The 23239-nt window shown below is 44.7% G+C and overlaps 1 protein-coding gene across 1 annotated transcript in view; it reads left to right on the top strand.

The window, feature by feature from the left end:
* Positions 1-21281, top strand: part of LOC104363929 (ATPase MORC2) — a 51045-nt gene extending 29764 nt beyond the window's left edge. The window contains 12 exon segments of the mRNA XM_042793961.1: positions 170-250; positions 253-274; positions 14091-14223; positions 14583-14657; positions 14767-15156; positions 15551-15691; positions 15785-15839; positions 16640-16781; positions 17124-17315; positions 17411-17504; positions 18779-18967; positions 19888-21281. Of these exon segments, the coding sequence (XP_042649895.1) occupies positions 170-250; positions 253-274; positions 14091-14223; positions 14583-14657; positions 14767-15156; positions 15551-15691; positions 15785-15839; positions 16640-16781; positions 17124-17315; positions 17411-17504; positions 18779-18967; positions 19888-19956 (1583 nt within the window). The 3' untranslated portion in view covers positions 19957-21281.
* Positions 21282-23239: the final 1958 nt, after the last annotated feature.

Below are 23239 nucleotides of genomic sequence, written 5' to 3'. Positions count from 1 at the left end.
GTGGCTGTCTCATTTTGGGTTTTTTTGGCCCCTAGTCTTATTGTCATTGGATACACTTTGGAAAGTGGTGTGGTCCTTGGTGTTAAATGGGCTTGAGAATTGCTATGGAAAAAGGTGATTTTGTGGCTCAGGCTGTATATTTCTGACATGCAAAGTATTTGTTGAACAGATATATGTCTGAAGTGGCGGACTCTCCCATTCCAGCTGAGTTCAGTGGAGAAGAACTACCCTGATAGCTGGATATGCTCTATGAACCTGATCCTGAACAAGACAGGTAAGAATTGATTAATATAAAGAAGTTTCTGCAGTGTGCCTTATCTGCACATGTTTGGTTTTTTTCTGGTCATCTGTTCTTTGAGAACAGTTGGAGGGGTAGGCAGTCATTCTGTACCTTTAAGCTGTGCTCACAGTCTATAAAAAAGTAGTGATGATGTATGTGTTTGGAGCTGATGTGTTGGTTGGCATTTGTGCAACGTGCATATTGCAGAATACACCCTCAGCAAGTTTGTAGATGATACCAAACTGGGAGGAGTGGCTGGTATGCCAGAGAGTCATGCATCCACCAGAGGGACCTGAACAGGCTGGAGAAATGGGGCAACAGGAACCTCATGAGGTTCAACCAGGAGACGTGCAGAGTCCTGCCTCTGGGGAGGAACGGCCCGGGCGCCCGTGTATGCTATTCCACATAGAGTAGAGAAGGCTCGGGGATATCACGAATGTGTATAAATACCTGAAGGCAGGCTGCAAAGAGGACAGAGCCTGGCTCTTCTCAGTGGTGCCCACTGGCACGACCAGAGTCCATGGGCACAAGCCAGACCACGGGAGGTTCCCTCTGCACATCAAGAAACCCTTTTTCCCTGTGAGGGTGACTGAGCCCTGGCTCAGGTTGCCCAGTGCAGTCTGCATCCTTGAAGATATTCCATGATATGGTCTTGGGCAACCAGTTCCAAGTAGACCTGCCTGAGCAGAGGGTTGGACCAGATGACCTCCAGAGTCCACTCCAACCTCAACCAGTGATTTGGGGAAATGAAGTTCCTTTATGGTTTTTCTGCACGTCGCTGGAAATAGGATTGTAGCCGTAGTTTATGCATTTTAGTGTTAATGTAGGTAGCATAGGCAGCAATTGAAGAGTAGTCATAAGAGCAGGCTGGGAGCAATATGTGTTCAGTGGGGTCTTTGCAGTTGTCTCTATTGCTACTATATCTCCAACCCATTAGATACGGAAACAGCAGCAACATCTCTGAGTTGCAGTGAGCCCAAGAATGACATTTTGCACACTTGAGGAAGCAACACATCGACTCATTTCCCAGCGGTGTGTTTCACAGTTATAAAATTTAGTCATTTAGTTGAATGAGGAAAATGATTGCTCTAGGCTGCTGCTTCTCTGTGGAGAGAGACACTGATAGAATCTGATTCTTGTCTTTATTGTATAACAAGGGAAGCTGCTCAGCTGTAATTCAGGTGCCCTGGCTCAGTGCTTAAAGACAAAGGGAATGAATCCAGGTAACTTTTAATTGGAATAAAAATTGTAACATCTATGGCTGAAAAGGCTACAAAGAAGTTCTGATGTTGATAGTTGGAAAATGTTGGTTTTCTGGCTTCTTCCTTTTGGCACCTGTCATTGGAAGAATACCAATGCTAACTTCTGTGTTGCTGCATGTATTTGTGCCCTGGTGTGGAACTATGGAGAGTGCGGTTGTGCTGAGCGTGTCCTCTGACTAAACTGCTGGGACAGGGCTGAATCAGCAAACCTGAGAAGAGGCTGCCACACCTCCAGCCCCCCAGGTGGAAGCGGTAGTGAGGCTAGGAATGTGTTGCTGGTAAACAGCGCCGCCCCCCCCCCCCCCCCCCCCCCCCCCCCCCCCCCCCCCCCCCCCCCCCCCCCCCCCCCCCCCCCCCCCCCCCCCCCCCCCCCCCCCCCCCCCCCCCCCCCCCCCCCCCCCCCCCCCCCCCCCCCCCCCCCCTGCGTACACATCCAGCCATGCAGATCAACAGGCAGACACACACAGCACTCATGCAAACCGCACCAGCAGCCTCATCCTTTTCCCTCTCAGCTGTTCGGGTTGAAGGACCACTAGTGGAAATACGTCTGTATCTGGCCCCTGGTTCCCATCCCCCTGGTTGCTTACACTGGGATAGATGAGCCCTGAGGCGTGCAGTGCCACAGGGTGAGAGGTGCAGACCTCCTCACATGGACACAGATAACACATGCACACTACAGACCTGCCAGTGTCTCACCTTGGATGTGCTCTCCATCTCATAGAGGATCTGGATCCTTGCTCTTCCCAGGTGCATCCTGCCTAGAGGCACTCACAGCTCTGCCTACACCCCCATACCTGTCTCCAGCAGTTGGGCAGGACGCCCCAGTCCCTCCCGTAGTCAGCTCCTGCAGGCTTGCCCTTAGACACCCCCTCCCCTTGCTCCCAGGCCACCTCCTCATTGGCTTGCTTGGCCCAACGTTTGCTGTGAATCACACATTCACATGCATGCCTGCAGTCACTGCAGCTGGTGACATGCAGGCAGAAAGGTCCCTGTGACTGGTGGTCCCACTCCAGCTGCTGGTACTCAGACCTCCATACATACATGTGCACACAGTATAAAGCCCCTGGCTCAGGAGGATCGTTAGAAATGGAGTTTAGTACAAAGACAAGCATACTGTTATAAATTGAGACCACAATGGATCATAATCCAATTATAATTTTATTAATTATAGCAAGTAGAATATGAGCAAAGACAGCGCTGGACGGCAGGGGAGTCTGCGCTCCGCCAACTGCCGTACTGATCAGTTCAAACAGTTCCTTTTTATACATTTTTACATTCGTGGTTGTCTTTGATCAGTACCCCTTCTGCTTGCACAAGTATCTGGTTTGTGTAAGCAATTGCGGTTATCTTGTCTCACGCGGTCATCTTGTCTCACAGGTTATCTTGTCTCACACAAGCGGTGTCTGGCAGCTGTTTGCATAAGCAGTTTTTCTGTCTTTTGCCGCCTAACCTTTACATTGAGCTTAACATAAATTTCAATAAACAATACCCTTAGTTCATAGTTTCTTACAATCCCCCCTTTTTCTTTTATCCTATTATTGTTTATTAGATGCTACTTTCATTTTCGTCACTGCAAACAAACCTTTTTCCACAATTCCAACATTTATCATAACACTCTCAAGATAATACCTTACAATTACAATCATAGTTTTCACGTGGCATAACGCATTCACAACAATCTTTTCCACCAGGAAGCTCCTAATAGATCATCCCACCATTCTGAGTCTAACATTGAGGGTGTTTTCAGAGCACCATAGGTAAAACAGCTCTTATTCTATCTGCTATGTGCAGTTGTCGCCTTAATGTTTTTGCCGTGTGTTATTTATTCCTTGCTTTGTTCAGTTAATCCAACATGTTGTGACCAACATGCAATTTGCTACTACTGTTTCACCTGTTGGTGTTAAGCAAATTCGAGCTGTGTGCCGAACTGCACAGTCAACCGTACTATCAGACACTCTGTAAACAATAATCAACAATTTATTAGCAAACAAGAACCTGAAATAATTAACTGTATAACAATCCAGCAAAGTCCCACGCGACACAATCAGAAAGAGAAAAAGTAAGAACCAAAGATATCAGCACTGTCCTTTGGATGTTGTCCTTCGATGTCTTGTTACCCTTACTCACGGGGCGATAGCGATAGAAAGACAGAAAGAGTCCAAGAACAACAGTCACACGCCGCGTGGTAACTCCTCTGATCAACAACATTTTCTTCTTTGAACTATAAGTCTGTTTCCATCACCTCATCAAGGTTTCGAGGGCGTCTTAGTTGTCTTCGTGATCTTGGAGGATTGGGGGGAGGAGGTGATCTCCGACACCAGCCACGAGACATTCCCTCGCATACCGCGATGGCAACGACAGTCACCACCAATATAATGAAAAATCCCCACAGCAGGGCGGCGCACACGGGATCGTCCCCTACTCCCATCTTCCCAAGATTGCAATCCAGCGGGATCAGTAAGATTAGTGGGATAGTCCAGCCCCAGGCTAGCGGCTTGACCGAGGAAGGTCCAAGTGCGCAATGAGCGGAAGTTTCTCTTCCACCCAGAATGCCTGTGCTGCCTAGATCTGGGCGGGCCTGGCAGGTGTTTTTGCCATCCGGGTATAGCCGAACTTTCGAGACCCTCCAGCAACACATGCGCTTTGGGCTGGGGGCGTGGAAATCCATTTTCCTGCTGCGTATGTGGACCCTGACTCCTGATCCCTACAGACCAGGCAGGTTCGCCACTCGCGCTCTCACTCTTGTACCTCCGATACCGCGAAAACAATGGAGCGTGCTTATGCATGGGCAGCAATTTATTGTGCAGCCTTGATGTTGGTAGCCCTCACTTTGTTTGCCTTTTTACTACATATCTTTTGCCCTTGTAAATGTTCCTCTTTCAAGTACCCATGTAGTTGTATCTGCTTATGTAAACCACCATCTCCTTTGGTTAACCATGTTGAAAATTCTGTTATAGGTCTTTTCGGCGGTTTTGGTACTGGCTGTTTTACTTCTGTCACATCTTTTACTTGGATTCTCTTCTTCCCACTAAAATATCTCCATCCACCCTTCTGTCTTTGGGAAAGCAAAGCCACTCTGATGTTGGACATAACAGTAAAGCACTTGCTGCACAAATTTGCCACTATTAAAGCAAACCATACCAGGATGATTAGTAGAGGTCCGGTATAACATATACTCCCACCTCTCATGCCTATGGGGTTGCAGCCCACAGCTGAGAAAAAGGTCTTCTTGGTGGCGAGCACAGAGGTTAACCCGGTCTTGCCCTCTACTGTTTAACAAATCCGTGTGTTAAGAGTTAGTCAATTCAAGTGCAGCTCCTTTGTAGCCACTTCCTTTGTTTCTAAGCAAAGCAAAATTTTGGCACTTTCCGATAGTGTCCTCCCATCAACTCTCAGGGACATCACAAATTCTGGGGACTAACCTCTTTTTCCCCGTAAATCAAGGTTACAGTTCATGCCCTTCCCTATACAGTTATAAGACAATTTTCTCCATCTGCAAGAAATACCACATCCGGTAACACATTTCACATTCACACAAAACCCACGCTTCATGACATCCATACATACACTCGAGACAAGGTATTACCCAATTAGGTTGATTTTCTAGCAATGCCTAATTGAATCCAAAATGCTTATAATCTGTTACCAAAAGCCACTCTGTAACATGTCTGTCAGTTAATGCTCGGTAAACGCCAGCTTTTCCCTGACAGTTTTTTGTTTGTTTGTTTGTTTTTTTGTTTTTGTTTCCTTATACAGCAAGTAAGCAAATGAATAAGTAAATTTTCACAGTGTTACCTCTGAACCCAGTTAAAAACCCAGTCAAACCACTGGTTAAGAGTCATTCAATCCCCTCCTGATGAATTTACTTAGTCCTTTGAGGGTGACTTGTAGTTGGTCAGTTGATGGTACCACAGTCCACTCCTGAGGCTTTTCCACCGGTCCTTTTCCTCAGGAGGCAAGAGTCCACCCCTTTTCTTTTGTTCGGATCGCTGTCTCGGTGGTCAGCAGCACCTGAAATGGACCTTCCCACTCGGGAGTTAATGATTAATCTTTCCACACTTTTATCAATACCCAATCACCTGGTTTTACATTGTGGATATTTAAAAGCCAATGGTGGTATTTGAGGCAGAAGTCCTTTCTTTCTTAGTTTCATTAAAGTGTTACCAATTCTTATTACATACTTTCTTACATACTGATCTCCTACTTCAGGGATGACAATATCCCTGTCATTACTCATACATAGTAATCCAAACATCATTTCATAGGGAGAAATTCCCAGGTCTGTTCGTGGCTGAGTATTGATCCTTAATAAGGCCAACGGCAGGCATTTAATCCAAGACATCTGAGTCTCAATCATTAACTTAGTCAAGGTTTGTTTTGAAGTTTGATTCATTCTTTCTCCTCTTCCAGAACTCCGAGGATGCCATGGGGTGTGCCATGCCCATTCGATCCCTAAGGCTTCAGATAGCTGTTGTATAATTTTTTAAAATGAAATGTGTTCCTCCGCCCAAGTCTATTCTTTCTATTAATCCATATCTGGGGATAATGTTTTCCAGTAACACCTTGGATACCATGCTTGCCATTGCCCTTGGTGTGGGGGATTGCTTCCACCCAGTGAGTTAAGTGAGCCACTAATACCAACAAATACTTTCACCCTTGTATTTAAGGTAGCTCTGTTAAGTCTACCTGGAGGCTTTGTATGGCTAGCTCCTGTTCCGCAGCCACCTTTTTTTTTTTTTTTTTTTTTTTACCTTTTTGTTCACTTTTTAACAAATTAAACATCGATCAACTAGTTGTTTAGCTACCGTATATATTCCTATACACCCATATTGTCTAAGAAAATGATCACAAAGTGATTGCGTTCCCCAATGTATTTTCTAATGTATTAATGACAGAATTTCTCATGATCTTGTTTTGTTTAACATCTGCCTTCCATCTGCTAAAGTCCATTTTCCTTCTGAATCTTTTCCCCCCTTATTTTTAAGTATATCCTTTTCTTGTTCTGTGAAATTTTGGGGCTAAATTCTCATAATCCCCTGGTATTATTACCAATAAAACTACCAATGATGATTCTGTAGCTGCTTCTCTGGCTACTTAATCTGCTAAATTATTCCCCCTTATTTCCATTGATGCTCCCCTCTGATGTCCTTTCACGTGCACATCTGCAATTTCTGTAGGGAGCTTCAGGGCTTCTAAAGCTTCTCTGATCAGCCGCTCGTGTACTAGCTCCTTCCCTTTTGTATTTATAAGCCCTCTTTCTTCCCATATTTTTATGTGTGGACCACTCCAAATGCATACTTTGAGTCTGTGTACACTGTCCCTTCCTTATCTCTCAAATATACCAATGTCTGTTTTAGGGCATAGAGTTCACAGACTTGTGCTGACCACCCAGCAGGTAATTTCCCCTTTTCAAACACTTCCATCTTCTGCCTCTCGATAATTACATGACCCAATAGTTTTCCTTCTAGGCATCAAGAGGACCCATCAATAAATAGTTTTTCTCTATAGGGCAAAGGTTTATTTAACAGATCTTCTCTTATTTTCGTTTGATAATTTATAAAATCCAAACAGTTATGCTCTGGTTCCTAAATATCCTCCCCGATTCTCCTCCCATAATTCTAGTAATTTAACCACTAGTTTTCCTTCACCCAGCACCACACCTATTCCTAATTGCACTTGTAAATCTCTACCTAGCAAATTACATCCTACCCCTGGCATTAACAACAAATCATTAACAGCATATTGATCTTCCCCTTGTATTAACACATTCTTTATAACTGGGACCAAAAACCCCTTCACCTTTAGCCCCTACAGCCCAAGTTGTATCTTTTACATAATCTTCCTCCTGGGGTCTTAATTTCAAATTTATCAAGGGCTCTTCTGTTGGTATATCCCCCAGGAGGTAGAGTCCCTGACACCCCTAGTGATTACCACCCTCATCCTGTTGGGTTACTTCAAACACCAACAGGTCCCGTATTCTCTGGGGCATTCTTGTTTATAATGCCCCCCCTCCCCACAATAAAAACATTCCCTTGTGATTTCCCTAGCCAGTGGTGCCTCTTGGTTCCACCTTCCCTTTCATTCCCTTGCCTGTTTCAAATTTGTGATTTCCCGTCTGAGATTCCTTGTGTTTGTTTCTAACAGCTTCTTGTGCAGTTATCATAGTTTTAGCTTTAGTTTTAGCCTCTTCTTCATCCTTCCTAATATCTACTTTCTGTGCTTCTCTCAGGAGTTCCTCCAGACTCTTATTATAATGACCTAGAGTCACTCATATCTCTCCTCCCCTCTTGTTCATTCTGATTCCACTGCAGAGGGGTTACAGGGAGTTTCCTTTCCCCGGGTATCCCCTGCTGATTTTCTCTCTCCCATATCCACATTCCAACTGTTCTGATCATCTGTCTTTCTTCAGGAGAGAAAAAAATTCCCGTAATCGACTGCATCTCCTCCCATGTATATATATACTGGGTCCCAAAAATTGATCAGTCTTCTCTGACAGCCCCACAGGGTCCTCTAATAACCTCCTAAATTCATTCTTATACGCCCTCACTTCTACATTAGTGAGCGGCACATCCACAAATCCCATCCCCCCTTGAATTCCTGCCGCTGGGACTTCCCCGCGAGGGATTAACCCTAGCCGCCCCGTGCTCCCTTAAACGATTTCCCTTAAATCATGTACGAGCCGATATTTCCCATTTGGTTTCTTTACAGGCAGAATGGGGGTGTTAAAGGGTGACATACAAGGCTCTAAGATTCCTTGTGCTAATAATCGATCAATTTCTGGTTTTAATCCTCTCCGTCCGTCTAGGGAAATGGGATATTGCTTTACCCTCACAGGTATGTGGGGTTCAGAAACTTGGATTTTAATCGGTGGGATTTCCAGTCTACTAATTGTGTCCGGAGAGTACCAGACATCGGGGTTAATTTGTTTTTGCTCATCCACGGTCAAAGGATAAGTAGACACTGTTAGCTCTTGATTTTTCACTTTAATTTCTAATTGTAATTCAACAATTAAATCTCGTCCTAGCAGATTAAATTCTGCTTCAGGGACGAGCAAGAGTTCACCCATTCCAAATTTATTTTCAGTTTCGAATACCACATTTTTGATTTTGTTTACTTTAAATGGTTCTCCTTTTGCCCCAATTACTTGTACTTTTTCCAGGGAAATTTTACATCCCTCAGGTATTTGTTTAATAGTCGATTTTTCAGCCCCAGTGTCTACTAAAAAGGTGAACTCTTGTTTATGGGGACCTATTTTTAATTTTATCAAGGGCTCATGATGACTCCGGTCCCCTAAGATATAGAGCCCCTGGCTCTCCTATTCCGTTTTCAATATTTCCTCATCCCTGATCCTTTCTCTGCAATTCTTCTTTATATGTCCCTTCTTTCCACAGTAAAAACAACATCTCTGTTCCTTCTTTACTACTACGTTCCCTTGTTTCGTTCTAGCAGATCTGTGTTCACCAGTTCGTCCTTTACGGTCCTCTCTGACCGCTGCTACCATCATTTTTACTTGTCACTTGCTGCTCTCTTTCTCTCGCCTTACACAGACTTTCTGAGCTTCTCTCAATAATTCATCCAACCCTCTATTCTGCCAGTCTTCTAACTTTTCAATCTTCTTTCTGATATCTTCCCATGATTTTGCCACAACTGAGTTTTGAGGAGTGCTTGCCCTAAAGGGTCGTCTGGATTTACCCCAGAATACAGCTGGAGGGCTTTCCTCAGTCGTTCCAGCCACTCAGTAGGGCTCTCATCTTTCTTTTGCATTTCATTAAATGCTTTATTATATTCTGGCCACAGGGTACTGCTTCTCTAATTCCCTGAATTACTATAGTTCTCAGGTCCTGCATATGAGTTCTATGCACCGGATCCTGATTATCCCTATTAGGTCTTTGGAGTGGCCATTTAATATCCGCTTGAGGTCCCTGGGCATGTTGAGCATCCCACAGTCTCATTCCTGCTCGTCTAATCATATCTCTTTCCTCGGTAGTAAATAATTGACCAAGGATAGATTGCATCTCATCCCAAGTATAAAGGTTTGGTCCAAAAAATTGATTTAATCTTTCTGCCACTCCGAGTGGGTCCTCAATTAAGTTTCCCATCTCGGTTCTTTTAAAATCTCATAGGTCAGCCGAGTTTAGGGGTACGGAAATATATCCGATCACGGGTTGAGGTCCCCCCATGGGTATTTCCCTTAGGGGGTACATCTGAGCTGCCCCTTTTGGCTTCTAGTTACACGTCTAGGAGGAGGGGGAGACTCTTGTTCCGACTCCGGTGGGGGAGTGGGCGCTCTGGGGACCTCTGGAGGGGCTGTGGGAGCAGGAGGGGAAATGTAAGGAGGGGGGGTTAGAAGGGTTTCGTCTAACCCTTCCTTCTTTTTCTTTTGTTTAGTTTTTATTTCATTCAGCGGGTAAAGTCTAGCTCCCGGTCTTTTTAGCCACACTCCCGCATACTGACTTTCTTCCGGGTTAAGGTTTTTTGTTTTTTTTTTTTTTTTTTTATTAACCCAGAGATTTAATTGTTGCATTTATCCAATCTTCTTCTGACCCGCAGACTGGCCAAAAGACATTTTTAGAAATCTTCTTCCCTCCCCCATATCTTAGTACAATATTCTATCATTTTCTGCTTATCTTTCCCTAGTGTTCCAGGGAAATATCTCCAATTGTCTAAGATATATGCCAGAGGGGTATTCTTAGGTACAGTGGGTACCCTTCCCATGGGAGTCGAAGGCTTGCTGCCCTTCGCCCCCATCTTCTGGATTATCCACAAACACACACTCACTTGCTCCCCTTGTTCCTGGCCCAGTCCCTCGCGGGAAATGGGAAACGCAGTACTTAAGGGTCCGCACTCGCTTGGTTCAGTATATCGAACCTCTCATTCGTTATAATCCAGGAAACCCAATCCCGCCCGAACGGTAAACCCGCGAACAAATTCGCAATATACTTACGCGTCCTGCGTCTTCGTCCGGACTCCCGTGCACAGAATTTTTATGGGATTTTACCGGTTTCTCTTTTGCTCATTATTCTAGAATTTAGGTTCGTCAGTAAGGATGGGGTGGGCTATCAGTCGCGGGGCCGCGGATTGCCGCGGGGCGCCTCCCCGGAGGACAGAAGCCCACCGTTCCTTATCCGAGTCACGGCACCATGAAATTGTTATAAATTGAGACCACAATGGATCATAATCCAATTATAATTTTATTAATTATAGCAAGTAGAATATGAGCAAAGACAGCGCTGGACAGCAGGGGAGTCTGCGCTCCGCCAACTGCCGTACTGATCAGTTCAAACAGTTCCTTTTTATACATTTTTACATTCGTGGTTGTCTTTGATCAGTACCCCTTCTGCTTGCACAAGTATCTGGTTTGTGTAAGCAATTGCGGTTATCTTGTCTCACGCGGTCATCTTGTCTCACAGGTTATCTTGTCTCACACAAGCGGTGTCTGGCAGCTGTTTGCATAAGCAGTTTTTCTGTCTTTTGCCGCCTAACCTTTACATTGAGCTTAACATAAATTTCAATAAACAATACCCTTAGTTCATAGTTTCTTACACATACTGACCAGCCAACTGTTTATGTACAACTGGCCCTTCTTAGCCTCTTAGTTCTCCATTTTCCCATGTTTGTTCCTTCCCAAATAACATCAGTCCATTCCTTTACCAGCTTTTGCTTCCTATCATTGGTTTGAACCAGATTCTTTCTTCTAAAGAAGCTTTGGAGAGCCGCTCGCATTGACTGGACATTTGGGCTGTGGCTGCCCTAGGACAGCCCTGGCAGGAGTCCAAACAGGGTATCTGTTCCTCTAAGAACCTAATTTGCACTCCCTGAGCTGCCTTTGGGCCTCTGGGCTGTGGAAATGGGCCTTGGATGGGCTGGTGTCTCCTGGGATGTAGCCAGGGAAGGGTGTTACTCAGGTTCCCCCCACTTGCTGTTGTCTTTGTGCTCTTTTGTGTATGTGCAGATAAGCTTTTTTATCATGTAACCTAATAGGAACTTGATTTACTAATGAAATAATTTGAATTTTGTATTTGCAATACCCTGAAAATTTGGAGGGTTTGGCTGCATTTCATGTGAGAACATGTTGGCACATCGGTTGGAGCGAGTTGGACTGCTTTTGCAGTATGTGCATGCATGGTGTCCCACATTCCCCTTGCAGAGAGGTCAGAAAGGGCAGGTGAGGTGTTCTGGACAGGCATCCAAACTTCTGGTCATTTCAGCTTCTTTGAAAGAGATCTCAGAGTCTTACTCCAGAGGATAAATAGCTCTAGAATATTTTTGAATTGAGTAGTCTCAAGTGCACTTTCCAACAGTGAGTACAGTTGTGTTCTTTTACATGAGGCAGAGTTTTTTTGCAGAAGTTGCACTAGCACTCTTCTGGCATGGTTGGTGCCAGCAGAAAGCAGGGCTTCCTTGCAATCACTGCACTTCTGAACTTCCCTTCCAAGCGCTCTACTGCCTGATGTTTCTTGCTGTGTCCTTGTGCCATGTTTGCACACCTTCACCTCTGTGTGTCTTGACCATATGCTCCAGCTATTCCATTCCAGCTATTTATACTGTCTGAGGGAGGAGTGAGGATTTGGGAAGAATTGCAGTTGCCACCATGGGTGGGGGCCCTCAAGCTTAAGTGGTATGAAGGTCTGTGCAGTATCTCATCCAGCCAAGTTGAAGATGAAGCACTGTCAGAGTTGATGTTCAGACTCTCTCCTGGCATAAGAAGACCATGTGGTGGGTTTGGCTGCCTTGGCATTGTCTGGCTGCATTATTTCTGCTTTGGCACTGAACTGTTCCTCACCCTTCTAATTTGTCCACCTACACCTCAGTTTGTGCTGGTGGCACATTGTCCCAGATGATGGGAGCTGAAGGCTCTTCTCCATCTATGTCATGTAAAGGGGTCACCCCCTTCTGATGCCATGGTCTGTGTTGGGGTCAGCACTAAGTGGCACCATCACTCACTTTGTCACAGAGGTGGCAGTGTGTTTATGTCACATGTCAGTGTTAGGCTTGCTCTCCTCCCTTTTTCTAACTAAAATCCAGTTGGGTCCTAAATGGCGTTCGGACTCGTGGCTGAAACACCAGCTGAAGATGATTCTTTGGCTCAAAGCTCCTTGCGCATCACCAAAGCCTTGGTGCTGAGTTGATTCTTTTTTTCTGACTTGCTGCCTCTAGTGATGCAATTTGTGGTTTTGAATGTCATGAGTAGTCTTAATTTTTTTTTGTTGGCAGAACTAACAGGCGCTGTCATACTTCCCTGTGCTGTAAGATACAGGTTAACAATGTTTTCAGCCTCAATCCATGCAGTTTCATAGGAGATGGCATTTCTCTGCTGGGAAACTTGCATACGGTGCCACTTGTTCAGCTTTATCTTTGGGATTTGCAGCTTTGGTGTCAGGCAGTCATTTTGCAATGATGACAGCTACTTTCTTAGCTGAGGAGCTTCTCTAGCTTCAGCTGAGAAGAGGCTGATGGAGAAACTGCTGCTTGTGCTCCCTGCCACTGACAAAGCTGATCACAGTATGTATCTCACAGACTGGGGATATCCCATTAGATAGCAGGTTCAGGATCAGAGATATTGATAAAATGATCTCTCATCAGCCTCTTGGAGCTCTGTGTGATCCACAAGAGTGGTGTCCTCCCTTTGTCTGTAACACCCACACTCGCACAAAGTTTTTATTGGCTTGGTTCCAAGGCAGTGAAGGAATCAGCTGGATCTATAGTGTTGGTACTGCTGCTTTCCTATCTTGCATCATCCCTGCATGACTGTGCCCTTTGCCCAGGTTGATCCTGTGTGTGTCTGTCCATGACTCAGTTCTGTGACAGGAGATGAGCCTTGGAACCTCTCAGTCCCCTCTTCCTCTGGCAATGCTCCTGATGGCCAGCTGCTCAGCCAGAAGTTTGAAGGTGATGCCAGTCCACTTTCATGTATTCCCTACCTGCGTTTTCCTCCTCTCTCAAGGACTCTTCCAGGATCCTGCATCTGAGGGGACCTGAGGGAGTAGGGTATTTGCCACTGTTTTGCAGGCCGTAAGTTGAACAGGATGGGAAATGCCACTAGTTATGGGGTATTGCAGAGGAAAACTTTGTGGTCTTGGGCAGCAAGGTGAAGTGCATCCTCTGTTGGAAGGCTTGTGTAAACAACATCTTAATCATGGGTTACTGGTAATAAGCTTCCCTTTCTAAATGGAAAAGAATTCTGTAAAAAGAGTAATTGGTATGAAGACATAAGTTAATAGGAAGGAAAATTTCTGTAAAAGTCCAGAGTAAAGAAACAGTATAGAAAACCAGTCACTGCTGTTCCTAAGCTTTGTTTAGCTCCTGGGCTCTGAATTGGTAATTCCCAGCATAACTGGCTTCTTTTTTAACAACTGTGCTTTTGATCCTTAAATCATATATGTTTCCCAAGAAGAAAACCACTGTTTTTGAGGTTGTGGCTACTGCAGAAAGGAGAGTGGTTTTTACTGATGCATTAGGGATAGGCTATGAGGGGGACTGTGCTGTGTATGTGAGACTGCAGGTTCTGCTATCATTGCTGAGGTTGTCTGGCATTCCCTTTGTGCTAGATGTGAAGCTGCGGAGCAGAAGCAGAAGGTGCCACTGGGAACTCTGAAGAAAGACTTGAAATCACAAGAGGAAAAGCAGAAGCAACTGACAGAGAAGATCCGCCAGCAGCAGGAAAAGCTGGAAGCTCTGCAGGTGAACCTGGAGGTCTCCAACTAAGCACAGCAAGGCTTGAGGGACCAACTAGTGCAGGTGGATGATGCTGAGTCATGTCTATCTCAGCCTCTAATGCCACCTGTGCTCCTTCATGGGTTGGGGATTGTTTTAATAACAGAAAACAAGCATCTCAGCTTGCATTTCATTTTCTGCTAGGAAAATGGGAGTGACTGCTGGTGTTCAAATGAAGGAATGTCTCTTGACGGACACAGAATGCACCTTCTTATAATTGTTTATTTTAAACTGGAAGACTATTTGCTGGGCTGGGTTCAGGAAGGCCCTCACAGATTTTAAAGATGGCTTTTCTGATTTTTATTATTATTTTTTTTTTTTAATAGAAAACCACTCCAATTCGATCTCAAGCTGACTTAAAGAAACTGCCTCTGGAAGTGACCACACGACCTGCAGGGGAGGTAAATAGGATACTGCTGTAGGCTTTGTACTCTTCTTTGCTATCCTTAGCTACTCTGAAAAGCAGCGCCCGACTCCTCTGTCCTTTTTCTATACCCTCATTTGTTTCAGAACACCCAGTCACAGACCCGACCTCAGCGCCCGCGATCTCCTCCTTTACCTGATGTAATCAAAAATGCTCCCAGCAGACCACCACCACCTATGCCTCTTCCCAAGTCCATCAGTCAGCTGAAAAAAAGCTCTTCAGCTTGGACAAATATCAGCACTCCCAAACTGGCAAGCATGCTCTCCAAGGAGGAGGCCAGCACTTCCAGGACACACCAACAAGCTGTGACAGCTGGAAAGTCTAACAGTGGTTTAAAAACTCTTGCCAAATCAAGCCCAACAATTAAGCTGTCCTCTGCTGTCCTGCAGACCCCCAAAAGCTCACGTGAGACACCCAGTCCAAAAGCTGTTAAGGTGCCAGCACTAAAGAAATCTGCCTCTGTCAAATGCCCACAGGTGAGACTTGAAGGGATGAAAACTGTCATCTCCTTACCTACTATTCTGTATAGCCTGTCTTGCTCTGTTGCATGGGATTTACACTGTAGTCCCTGTGCAGGACAAGGTAACTTTTACTTTACTCTTGGGTAAGAGTGCCATTCTACACCCCTTGTGAAGACTTGTTTCATCTCTTTCCTGTTAGACCAGACTGTTTCCCAGAAAAAGAAGAATGTGGAGTGGCGGGGTGAGCATTTGCATGATCTTGTAGCACCTGCTAAAACCTTCTGGAAAAGCTAATTAACTATCAAATGAAATACTAGATGCTGAACCTTTTTTTTTTTTTTTTTCTTGACTGGAAGAAGGTTTTGGTTGGTAGCATGCTGGAATTATAGCTAGAGATTGCTTCCTACAGGCCTCTACCACTCGGAAGAGGACCCTGAACACCACAGAGGATGGGTCTGAGGAGGAGGGGGAGCACAAGGAGAAGACAAAACGGGGCAAATATGTGGCAGTGAAGGAAGAGAAGAAGGATTCCAGTGAGGTGGTGGTAGAGGTGAGAGTGCACTGGCTTCCCCAGCAGAAGGTATTTGTCAAGTGTTTGTAGTCTTGGTGGGAGACAGCTAATCTGAGCTCTCTCTGCTTACAGCTCACAGACAGTGCTGGGGAAGAAGAGCTGGCAGAACTGAAGAAAGCTCAGAAAGGTGAGAAATGGACCCTTGAGCTGCCTCTAACATCTAACATAGTGGTAAAGAACTGTTGCAGAACTAGACTTACTGGTTAAACGTGTGATTTCAATAATGAGCTTTTTAAAATAAGAATTAATGTAAATTTGGGTCTCAAACCCAGAGATGACTCTAACTTGCATGATTTTGGCCAGGAACCCCTTGTATAGACAAGAGGCAACTGTGGCGTGGGAAGATCTGTAATCTGAGGACTGCATCATGTTAATGGGTGTGATGCTTGGCTGCGTGGTGTAGACTGATGTGGTGCTCACCCTTCCTGACTGAATGGGTCATGGAGCTACGTTAGCTGAGAAATGCTGAGAGCTGTATCTAGACTTGCTGCACTGCTGTGAGAGAAGAGGGGTGAGACACCTGAAGGAAAGACAGCAGCCAGGATGGTATTGCACCTTCTGCCAGAGTAGGGCAGTTCTTCAGCTTGTTCCCAAGGACCTGTCTGGAAAAAGTGATCCACTATGAACATGTGGCAAATTGTCCTACTGGCCAACACGAGCCTGGAAAGCCCATGTCAAACAGCCCAGATTACAGAAGCAACCTTCTGTCTGAAAATGCCATATAATTTCCTTGTATCTTAATGTTTCTAAGTAGGAGTTGAACTGTGTGACAGTGATGTTTTTATGGTTTATGTGCCATTTGAAAGAATTATCACAGGTTTAGGTTTGTTCCCCACTGAGGGTGCCTGTTTTGTCTAGAGCTCATGGAGAATGTGCTCTCCAGCATCTGAATGTTTGCATGCATCTTTGCTGTCATCCTCCTTGCAGATAAAGGGCTGCATGTGGAAGTGCGTGTGAACAAGGAGTGGTTCACAGGCCGTGTCACAGCTGTGGAAATGGGCAAGCATGCAGTACGCTGGAAGGTGAAGTTTGATTATGTTCCTACAGACACCACACCAAGGGATCGCTGGTAACTATCTCTAGCTGCTGGATTTTGGAGACTTGTTTTTACTTTCAGGAGGAAGACCCCATTTTACTTCAATAGATGCTGAAGAGAAATATGTTGCTGTCATGTCAGGGAGTGTGTGTGTGCTCAGGACTATCCAGCTGCTTCCTAAGGAAAGAGCATGACAGACTCCATACAGTTTGCCCATCACTTTGATGTGATGTTCCTGTGGAGTCAGCTGTTGTGTAATCTAGAGGTCTCAGATGACAGCTGGGTACAGATTCTGATGAAGCTGTTAATGGTGTTTCAGGTATGGCCAGTGTAGAAAAAGATACCTGACTTTCCCTTAATATTTTTTTTTTTCAGGGTAGAGAAGGGCAGTGAGGATGTGAGGTTGATGAAGCCTCCCTCTCCTGAGTACCAGGCTCCAGATACGCGGCAGAAAGAGGAGGTGGTTGTGGCTGAACCTTCTACCTCAGACTGTGTCAGAATTGAGCCAGACACCACTGGTCCCAGCAGCAGCCAAGAAACAGTAGACTTACTAGTTCAGATCCTTCGGTGGGTTCACTGCAGTTATTGTGAGCTGCTGCAGTCTGATTATTTTAGTCTTTTAAACTCCCAACTCTGGCTTTGTGTTTTTCTTTCCTGCATAGAAATTGTTTGCGGTACTTCTTACCTCCAAATTTTCCTATCTCCAAGAAGGAGCTGAGTTCCATGAGCTCGGAAGGGTTATTGGTGTTTCCCTTGGTGAGTTGAGTATTTCTAGAAAAGTAAGTTTGGGGTTTTTCGCCACGCACATTCCATTCTTATGGGAAGTGTGCATCCTATTGATGCAAGATTGCATTCTTCAAAAGGTTATTTGGATACTTAGCAGACTAAAGTAGCTGAGAAAAAGAATGAGAGCCTCTGAAACATGCCCTAGGTCTTTTGACAGTTGTTGTCTGAGGATTTTTTTAATTACCATACATCTGTGTGGGAGAGCTGTTGGGGCTGCTACTATCCTAACTTCTTATCCACTGCTCTTAAGCTTTTAAAAAAGAGAGGCCAAGTTAGAGGTTTGTAGAAATAGGATGTAGATATACCTGTTCATTTTGCCTGCTGCCTTATAAATCTAATTTATGTGGAGGCAATCTTAAAAATGGGAGAGAAGACGGAAGTCAGTCCCCCTCAAACTTTTCCAGGTGAGCAGACTAACCACCTGTGAGTCAGCTGTGCATCTTAAGGCTTTTGGTGTGACCTCCTTTTATTTGAGCAAGGAACAGATGGGGCTGAGACTGCAACAGTATCTTGTGTGCTGTTAATGGAAGGTGCAGTGCAGGCTGAAATGCAGAGAAATGGTACTGGCTTCTCTGACTTCTCTCTTCTCTGACATACCACAAAGGGAGATGTTTTCAGGAGGCATCTGTAGGTGACAAAACCTACAGATGACCAAATGACAAAAGACACTGCTTATTTGGTAGTCTTCCAAGTGCCATACTCCCTCACTCGCAATGTATATATTGGCAGTCCTCTTGTCTATTCCTCTGTTCTCTGTTAATTTAGGCATCTGCTTGAGGTACCAGTCCTGCTGCTTCTTCAGGACACATTGGTCTTGTCTGGAGTTTTCTGCAAGTGTAGATGTTCCTACCTCACAGTAATAAGCTATGTTGTCTGGGTTGTCTATGCTAAGGAAACTCACTGCATACAGAGGCTGTCAGATACATACATACAGCATAACTGTGGTTTTAGGCTTTTTAAAACATGCTGCATTCTTAATCTGAATTAGGCAGCTTTTGTTGCAGTTCTGGTCTTTGAGGAATATGAAAACCCGTGTGATTTTTGTGCTGCCTGTAGTAGGCAAATCAGAAATGTAAATATGAGCATGGTAACAACCGTGGGCAGGGTGTGCAGGAGCGCGGTGTTAGGCTGGTGGTGTGGGGGTACCTGTAGCTGGACTCTTCTACAAGCTGTGAGGGCTGGAGTTTTTGTAATAATCAGTGTTTCTTCTTAACATGTAATCTGTTGTGTTTTGTCTTCTACAGAAAGAATATTTCAAACAGTATGAGATAGGTCTGCAGAACCTGTGCAATTCATATCAGACACGTGCTGACGCCCGGGCCAAAGCCTGTGAAGAAAACCTCCGCAACTCAGAGAGAAAGCTGAAGGAAACGGAGGAGAAACTGCAGAAGCTGAGGACTAACATCGTGGCCCTTCTGCAGAAAGTGCAGGAGGTGGGTGAGGAAGGGGTGTGAAACCAGAGCTGCCCCAAGAGTAGCAACCTTCTCCAGACCCAGGCCCCTCCAGTCACTTGAGATGTTTTAGTCCAACATTTAACTGGGCTTCAGCTTTTTCTCAGTTGGGTGCAACTTGGGCTTAGACCACCAGAAGCAGCTGAGTGTGCAGCTGCTGTCGCTGCCCACCTTTTGGGATCCAGGTCTTAGGGGTCCTGATGAGTGTTATTTTTCACAGATGGATTTTTCATGGCATGTACATACTGCACAGCTTCTATTTGTTTTCTGCTTTCTACTCTGAAGCATGAGGCTGCAGGAGAATTTCCCTGGGCATAGGCAGTGTTCTGCAGGGAATTTCTGCTCTGTTCTTGGGCAGAAAGGTGGTGCTAGATTCTGAACCCCATGGATAAAAATGCAAACCTTGAAACAAATAATACTTAATAAAAAAAATTATGGTGAAATCTATTTATTAATTGTACTATTAAATATTAAAATAGCAAATATATATTCAAGTAAAAGCTATAAATAAACTTTAAATAAAAAACCCCTACTTTAAATAAAATTAAGACCACACAATGGAAAAGCTGATGGAAGCAGTTGCTCCCTATTAGGAAAATATGTGTTAAAGATAAAAAGAGTAAATCCTAACTTGACCCAGATCAGCACGGTAAACCTATTGCTTGAGTGCACTGTTTGAGCTTCAAGTGATGACTGGTTTCCAAGCGTTGTCCAGCAGGCTCTGACAAGATAAGGTGGTGGTGCTTTTGCAGCAGATGTCGGCAGCTGGAGAGTGCTGGAAGTCAGGCTGTGAAGGCTGATCAGAGCCGATGTTACAGAGGACGCTTTGCTGCTCTGTCCTGTCCTTGCATTGTCCTTCAAAACTCACTTTTCACTGGTATTTCTTGTGCCTTTGGTTTCAGGACATTGATATTAATACAGATGATGAACTGGATGCATATATCGAGGACTTGATCACAAAAGGAGATTGAGCAGCCCCAGTACAAGTCCTAGAGAAGTGCAGAGGAGCTGGTTGCTGCAATGGAAGGTGTGGATTCCTGCAGTGGAGGACTCTGGCAGCTGATGAGGAAAGGATTTTTAGACAGTACTTACGTTGTGTTGATGTACAACTCGTCCTTGTGACTTCTACATGAAAAAGACATTTGTGCTGTTGGCAGGAAAAAAATTAACATTATAGTTCTCCAAATCTATTCCTTTTGTTCATAAATATTTATTTTTAAAAGAAATAGGAACTGTGCCTGATATGATGGGAGGGTTGCTGTGTGATTTTAGTGAGGTAAAAGTGTTAAGTACCCTTTTTGCATCTGGGGTTATATTCATATGCTGAACCTGGAAGAGCAGAACATCCTGCCTAGCAAGTTGTCTCAAGAACTGGCAGCAACTTAAAAATAAGCATTGAGTTGTGGAAGAGGATGTCAGGACTTAGACTTCGAAGATAACTGAATTTGGGCTAGAGAAAGCCAAGTCAAGAATTTGAACTACACAGAGGAGAGCAAAATACTGTCCCTGTGTGAGCGTGAGTGGAGGAGGTGAAATCTTGATGGTTCTGAGAGGGTTGGGGGTGGGGGATTGACACTTGCCAGTGCAGCGAACTTCCCAAATACGAGGTCTCCATAAGCAGGTGGAGTTGTCACCGTGCTAACAGTCAGAGGCTGAGGATCCTTTTTGAAGAGAATGGCCTGCTGGGCTGCTTGCAGTGGGTTGTGATCATCAGAGGGAGGAAGCTGGAGTTCAGATTCTTCTCTGGCATTCATCTTCTTGCGCACTTTTGCTGCTGTTTCTTTGAGACCTAATTGCAAAGGCAGAAGAACTGCTCGACCAGCTGAAAATAAAGTGACCCACTGTTCTGTTGTCACTCCCTCAGGTTTGCGTTGCTTTGACCAACTTGCTCTTCCAGGTAATTTTATTAGAGTGCTGGAATTTGGAGCCTTTGGAGCTCTGCATCGCTGAGTCACATCTGGCCCTGGATCGGCAGCAAGGACAATGCTTTTCCCTCGTCCTCCCAGCTGGAGGCTGCACTACAGCTCCTAGCAGATCACTTGTAGACACGGTGATTTGGTTTGAGTTTGCTGGCTAGCCAGTTCCTCAGGTCTGCTAGGACAAGATGCCCATGAACTCAGTGCTCAGAACACTGAAATCTGCTACATCCTGGCGGTTTGAAGAAACGCAGCGTGACCAAGAGGTGCTCCCCTTCAGGTACATAAATGAAATGGACCATGGCGGTTCTTTTGACAACTGAATGTGTAATAGATGTTTTGCAAAAAAATTGCCAAATTAAACATCTGTTGCACAGAAAGTCTTAAGCACTAATGGTTTATAGTCCTGGAGAACTCCCAAGTTCCACATACCACAGGAGAGAGGGAAGACTTTTGCTTATTACCTGAATTCCAAATCCTTGTAATGACACACAGTGAGACTGACTGCTTTCGTTCAGGATCTGGGCCGGGACATCCTAGTATAAATGAAGGTAAGGAGCATCCCTCCCCACCCTACACCTTCCTGGACAGAGGGGCAGCATTCCTTAAGTGTAGGAGCAAGCTCCACCAGTCTTCTCGATTTCCATACACGTATTGGAGGTTTTGTTAACTGTGGTGGCACACTGGTGCTTCAGATGAAAATTATCCTTCTGTAGAAGCTGAGTTTTACATTAAGGTGAAAGAAGAAATCTTTGTCATTTCCAGGTGGCCAGAAGAATTTCTGAAGAACCAAATTGAATTAAAATCCAGTTCAGAGGTGGTGCTACTTGCACGCTGTAATTTGTAACACCCAGAGTATACCTATGTGGCACAAATAGCTCTTAGACATTCCTTGAGCTTCCTGACAGTTTGATCCCCTACTGCTGCTGTCCTGTTAGGAAGGTGTTACTCAGTTTTTTTTCCTGTCTTCTCTGGAAATTTCTCCTTTCTAGTTTTAACTTTTTAAAATGACATTTCATTTTCTTGATCTTGTACCAAGCATTTTTGTTTGAGTTACATTTCTTCCCTGGAGTTACTTTCGTTGGTACAATTGATGTGTCCTCTCTAACTTTCATTTTGCTAGGAAAAGCAAGCCAAGAACTTTTAAGTATCAATAAACCAAGTTTTTCATTCTCAAAACCTCCCTGATAGTCCTTCTCTGCAGCTGCTTCAGTTTGATTTTTCTTTTTTTTTGTATTCCTGTTAAGTAGACCTACGTGTAATATTTGGTTTTAGTAATGCTTTTAAAAAACAGGAACAAAATGACCTCTGGACTTGCTTCAAGCAAGGTATACTCAGAAGCTGTATCACATTGTTCAGGGCCTTTTCCAGTTAAGTTCTTGAAATCTTCAAAGGTGAAGGTTGCACTACTTTCCGCATCACACACCTCTCCAGTGAGTGCATTCTTCCCTTGCATCTAACAAGGGCATCCCTGTTGCAGCTTTGGAGGCTGATACAGCTGCCTATTGAAATATCTCAGCTGCTGCAGCCTTGGCAGTTAGACCTTCCTGCTGCAGTTAAGCCTGTTGATAACCACGTCTGTGCTCAGTTCCCTCAGTCTTCCTCGCCGCTTCCAGCTGTTTCTTACATCAGAAATACTAAAAAGTACAGGAGTTTCATTTTGTACAACATCTCCCCTCTCTTTATAAGACCACCTTAAGTTCCTCCTTTATGCTTATTGTTACAGTCATCTGTTTTGGAAATTTCTCCCACAGCTGTCACCTAGATATTTCATAGCATACATATTTCTATGGGTAACGTTGCTAATTTATGTATTTAATAATGAGGCAGGAAATAACTTTTTAAACACGAACTTTTGGGTCTCATGATGATTATTGTTCCAGGACAACTTTGCCTCAGCCTCTTGCCCAATGTAGCACGGCACATGGTCTTGGGGGGCTTCTGGCATCAGGACCATGACTGTCCTTGTTGCTTCCCTCACTGGAGTGCCAACGTTACCCTGGAACCCAAGGTCTCTGTTGGTGATCCTCCACCTTGTATGGATTAACCCAGTTTATCTTGCAGAGTGGAACAAGAACACCTGAGCAGTCTCCCAGTGTGAGGGACACGGTCCTGCCTGCATGTCTTTGAAGGGTCGTGTATTGCTGCTGCTCCTTAAGTGGAGGCTTGAAACTCCACATCACCAGCATCAGATCCCAGGTTTGATTTTATGGCAACAGGTTCAACATTACCTTTTTTTTACAAGTCATTCCTGCAGCCTGTAGCGAGGACTGGCTGGTCTTTGGGGTGCTGCTTGCTTTCAGCTACCTTACAGGGCTATTCTTTCTCATGTGATGGG

This window comes from Tyto alba, unplaced genomic scaffold, assembly GCF_018691265.1.
Source record: "Tyto alba isolate M040663 unplaced genomic scaffold, T.alba_DEE_v4.0 Super-Scaffold_200000100656, whole genome shotgun sequence".
NCBI classification, from domain to species: Eukaryota; Metazoa; Chordata; class Aves; order Strigiformes; family Tytonidae; genus Tyto; species Tyto alba.
Note: the sequence above shows the minus strand (reverse complement) of the source record. Positions and strands in the feature narration are given on the sequence as shown.